Source organism: Chaetomium globosum, genomic scaffold (assembly GCF_000143365.1).
Source record: "Chaetomium globosum CBS 148.51 scaffold_3 genomic scaffold, whole genome shotgun sequence".
Taxonomy (NCBI): domain Eukaryota; kingdom Fungi; phylum Ascomycota; class Sordariomycetes; order Sordariales; family Chaetomiaceae; genus Chaetomium; species Chaetomium globosum.
This window is the reverse complement of record NT_165978.1, coordinates 2,907,471-2,911,787: the sequence shown is the minus strand read 5'-3', so window position 1 is coordinate 2,911,787 and position 4,317 is coordinate 2,907,471. Positions and strand designations below refer to the sequence as shown.

At 55.5% G+C, this 4,317-nt stretch overlaps 2 protein-coding genes across 2 annotated transcripts in view; both read left to right on the top strand.

Annotated features, from left to right (window-relative positions):
* CHGG_06244 (uncharacterized protein) overlaps positions 1-548 on the top strand; it is a gene marked incomplete at both ends in the record, with an annotated part of 1,684 nt that extends 1,136 nt beyond the window's left edge. Inside the window, one exon of the mRNA XM_001222338.1 lies at positions 48-548. Within this exon, the coding sequence (XP_001222339.1) occupies positions 48-548 (501 nt within the window). The remainder of the gene's footprint in view (positions 1-47) is intronic.
* Positions 549-2,022: 1,474 nt separating this feature from the next.
* CHGG_06243 (uncharacterized protein) lies at positions 2,023-3,864 on the top strand (the record flags this gene model as incomplete). The annotated part of the gene is made up of 3 exons (XM_001222337.1): positions 2,023-2,552; positions 2,743-3,591; positions 3,840-3,864. The coding sequence occupies 3 exons, from the start codon at positions 2,023-2,025 to the stop codon at positions 3,862-3,864; spliced, it is 1,404 nt and encodes a 467-aa protein (XP_001222338.1).
* Between the last annotated feature and the right edge of the window lie 453 nt (positions 3,865-4,317).

Below are 4,317 nucleotides of genomic sequence, written 5' to 3'. Positions count from 1 at the left end.
GACCCGCCGTGGTGGTACTGGTGCTATTACTCTCCGCGGTTGCCAAGGCCAGAGAGGAGATCAGGAAGTTAAAGAAGAAGTCGGCTCGGGAGATCGCGCGCGAGAGGAAAGAGATGGACGAGTGGGCGGCCAAAGAACGAGCCAGGGCCATGGCCAACCCGTACGCCGCCGCCGTCATGGTTGTTCCCAACGCCAAGCCCAAGAAGAAGATTGTTGTCGATCTGACCGACGACGGCGAGTTCACCAGCATGCCCCGCGGCCCGCCCGGTGGTAGTGCGGTGGGTGCCTATGCCCCTATCTTCATCCTGGACGACGACGACGAAACCCCCCAGCCCATCAAACGCAGCAAGCCCGCCAGTTTTAGCAACCCCCCCAAGCCGGCCAAGATCACCAAGTTCGACGAGTTTGGTTTTGACGATGAGATGGACCTGGTCCGGCTCGCCGAGGAGGCCGCCAATGAAGCCAACGACGACGGACTGAACCGCGAGGAGGAGTTGGTGCTTATGGAACTGGCTGACAAGTTTTCGTCGCCCATGCCCGCCAAGTGAGGGGCGTTTGGTATTTTCGAGCATTGCAGAAGCTACGGATACACGGGAGGGCATATCCATACATAGACATACTATGGAAACGGGCGTTTTTGGTGTTTGGGACGCATGGGGACAGGGAGCGAAGGACTGGTCTTTTCTTTTGCTGGCCATCATGAATTCATTTCACTCGGTTCGTTTTCACTGCCGCAGGTTTTAGCTTTTTACAGCCATCGAGTCCGCCCTCTTTCTCGCCTGCGTCCCCAAGATGGTTCACAAATTGATCCTGAAGCAACTGGGTAACTTGGTCTTAAATAGTTAGAGGGGATCAAACATTGAACCGTTAAACTCAGTGTTCCGCATGCAAGTTTGGTGACGTCGGGCCTGAGAAGAGAACAACAGCCCTACCGTTCCCACGAAAGGTGTTGTGGTGTTGTTGCCTTGTGAGGCATTGTGCGTGACTGAAAATAGCCCGATCATGGGTTGGGTGATTGAGAGCCATCACATCCATGTAAATGCAGAGACCTAATTCTGCCTTCGGAAAGTCAGGAGAGGCGAAATGCAAAGTGCGATGCTGTGGTCGAGAGGGAGGGACAAAACGGAAGCACCAATGGGAAGCAATGATGTCGGCGTCAGGGCTCCGAAGCGCCGAGATATTGGTGGGCCCATCAGGTGGGTCTCCGGGGTGTGCTGGGGCTCGTGAACCGGGCAAATGCATCGGGCAGGAGCACGTGAGGGGCACTTGGCAATCGTCAATTGAGGAGAGCTGTTTGGAGATTTCCACAAATCCAGAACTGCTCTGCAACAGCTTGAAAACCCAATTGAACGTCAGGACGGCCGGGCGGGCTTTGAATTATTCTATTGAGCAATACTATTTTATTTTGGGGTCGGATTATCCTGTTTTTCTTGATCTCACTTTGAGCCCTGGCTTGTCATGTGCGCCTGAGCCAACCGGGGGGTCGGAGTGCTTCCGGGGAAGCCAAGATCGACTTGGTGGGGCCTCGCCGCGATGTTGACCCCCCAGTTGTGGGAGACGCGACTGACGCGACTTTGGTGTCCCTCAGATGCGAAGACCATTTTGACTTTTCCCCCTCCTTTCTTCCTGGACCGCGTCAACCCTGCTTCCATTGTTTCATTGTGCATATGCTTACAGCCTGGCATTCCTTGCTTCAATATCTGCCCGGCCTCGCTAAAGAACCTTATCTGCCCGGCTTCATTATCTAAGGCACCTAACTTTGGCATCTGCTTCGTCATCTCGCGGCCGGTTTCCTTGCCCGTGCGCATAATCTCTGGTCATGTGGTAGTTCTGGATTTATTTGCGTGTGACCGTGAGGCATCTCACATCCTCTCTCACTCTTCTCACACACAACTTCCTACCTACCTTGAATCTCGCAGCTCTCGCAGCTCTCGCACCCCTCATACCCCTTGCCTTCCGTTGGCCTCTAGGACACTGGATATTGTAACGCATTAGCAAAAATCAAGAAAAATGCGGGAAGCAATGGCAGACGAACCTGCACTTCCCACCCTCCCGCCTTCGCTTCCAGTCGACGCCAGAAGGAAACGAAGGCGGATCACAAACTCTCCTCATACGCAATCCTCCGCCTCGAGCGATCCGGCTTTCTTCTCCAGTGACGACGATCCGGCGCTAGACAATTACAACCACAATGGACGCCGCAAGAAGCGGTACGTTGGCACTTGGTTTGACCAGCAGCCGGCCTCGTCAGATTCTGCAGTGGGAGAAGAACCCCTCCCAAGGTACCCTCCACCTCGACGCAACGGGCCTCCACAACCCCAAAAGCGAGAATTCCGACGACAACTCGACAGCGGTGTCTGGATGGGAGCTGAGGATTCCATCACCGATACGGACGACAGCTTCGAGATAGAGCCCGCTGCACCCAAATTCCCTGTTGCGTCGCCGCGAGCGAGAGGTTCAATGTCTGCCCCGTCGACCGTCTCGAGAGAGGAGCTGGAAGCCCAATGGGTTGTCAGCGGCTGTGTCGAAGGTGGTACCGAGCAAGTTGATCTAAGGTGAGTGTCCATTCTGCCCCGAGTCTTGGGTCGCTGGTTGTCTCTCTGCCTGGTAGCCGCGTCGCTGTATAACCGTGTCTCAGCCGTCTGCATGATGGTTAGACCGACATCATAGCTTTGGGCGGAGAGCAGCAGCAGCGGCAGGGCGCCACCAGAGTCGTTTGCCTCTGAAGACTAACATTTTACTTAGTTCGTTAAACCTAGATTTCATTTCGCCAGAGGTAGTGAAGCTCATCTCCGACATCTCTCCCATTCCCAATGTTTCCAGGGACGTTGCCTTTGAGCAGAGGGATCCTGAGATCCAGCTGTTCCTATCTATGAACCGCCTTCGGAGCTTCCCCTCCGGGATTCTTACCATCGAACACTTGGCCTTGCTCAGCTTGAGGGCGAACAATCTCGACGAGATCCCGCCGGCAGTCGGGAGGTTGACAAAACTCGAGGCCCTCAACCTCGGCCAGAACTTCATCCGCGTCTTCCCCGCCGAGTTACTGAATCTTCTCCGCCCCGGCAGCAAACTACGCAGCTTGAGTTTCCAGCCCAACCGGTTCTGGCAGCCCGATACGGCCAACGCCACTGCTGCCGCCATTTCCACCACCACAACACGTAGCGACGAATACGACAACCTGACCTACCCCAAGCGCTCCACTACCAAGGTCGAGTCCTCCTGGTCAGGCGTGACTACCAAGCTCCACTCGCGGAGCCCTGTCCAGTTTATGACTGGCACAGGCCAAACCCTCTCCCGCTTTTCCCTCCCGGACCTCCCCGGTGCGCGGGGGGCTCTCATCGAGCTGGAGCCGTTGACATCCCTCGCCACCCCGAAGGAGTTCACCACCGAGCAGCGCAAGCTAGCCCTTTCCACCAGCAAGGTCTACAACCCCAAGGGCGCCCGGTCGTTGTTTGAGCTCGCTCTGCGAGCTGGTATCAAGTCGTCACAAGTCGAGGAGGTCCGGTCCTGGGCTCTTTACGCCGACGAAGCCCCGCCGCATTTTTCTTTTGCCGTGGAGCAGGCCGTCAAGATCCATCGCGACGGTGGTGTAAGGTGTGCTGTTTGTGGCCGAGACACTTTGATCCCCATGGCCCAGTGGATCGAATTCTCGACGCATTGGGCGTACAACGGTCACGGTGGGTGAGGATGGGGAGGAGGTGGAGAATTTCAGCGAGCTGGGCGGCGCTGGTGAGGAGCTCTCCGTGCCGTTTCTGATGGTGGGCTGCTCATGGTCGTGTATACCAGCCAAGCTGGAGAAGGAGGTTGATGCGGAATTGTAGTGGTCTCTGGGGATTATATAGTTTCCATGGCTTGACATGTTCATAAGGGCGCTCAAAAGGGGCCAATCTCTGGCAGGCAGATTCAAGCGGTGGCCTTTCAGGACAGCAATGGGAGGGGATTTGAATGATGGCGTTATTCCCAAAAGGGGACGGTTGGGATTTGGGGTCAAACAGCTTGAAAGCGTTCAAGTTTTGTGTACCTAGGTAATTTGCTGTATTTTGTCAAATTCTACAAGCGACAATGCCTTTCAACGTCGACCTGATTTGTCACACGCAACTGCAGCAACCTTCACCGAACTTGTTTGGTCGTCGCCGTCATTCGCACTTGGCATCGTGCCAAGAACTGCCATATTGACAGGGTTCCAGGCCGCTGGCAAGCCTTGTTTCAACGCCACCTCTCGCCAAAAGCTCCATCTCCATCGCGTCACCGCAGCTGAGCTTCCCCAAGCTCAAGCTTCACCATCATCATCAACAACAACCCCCCACCTAACAAACGCGA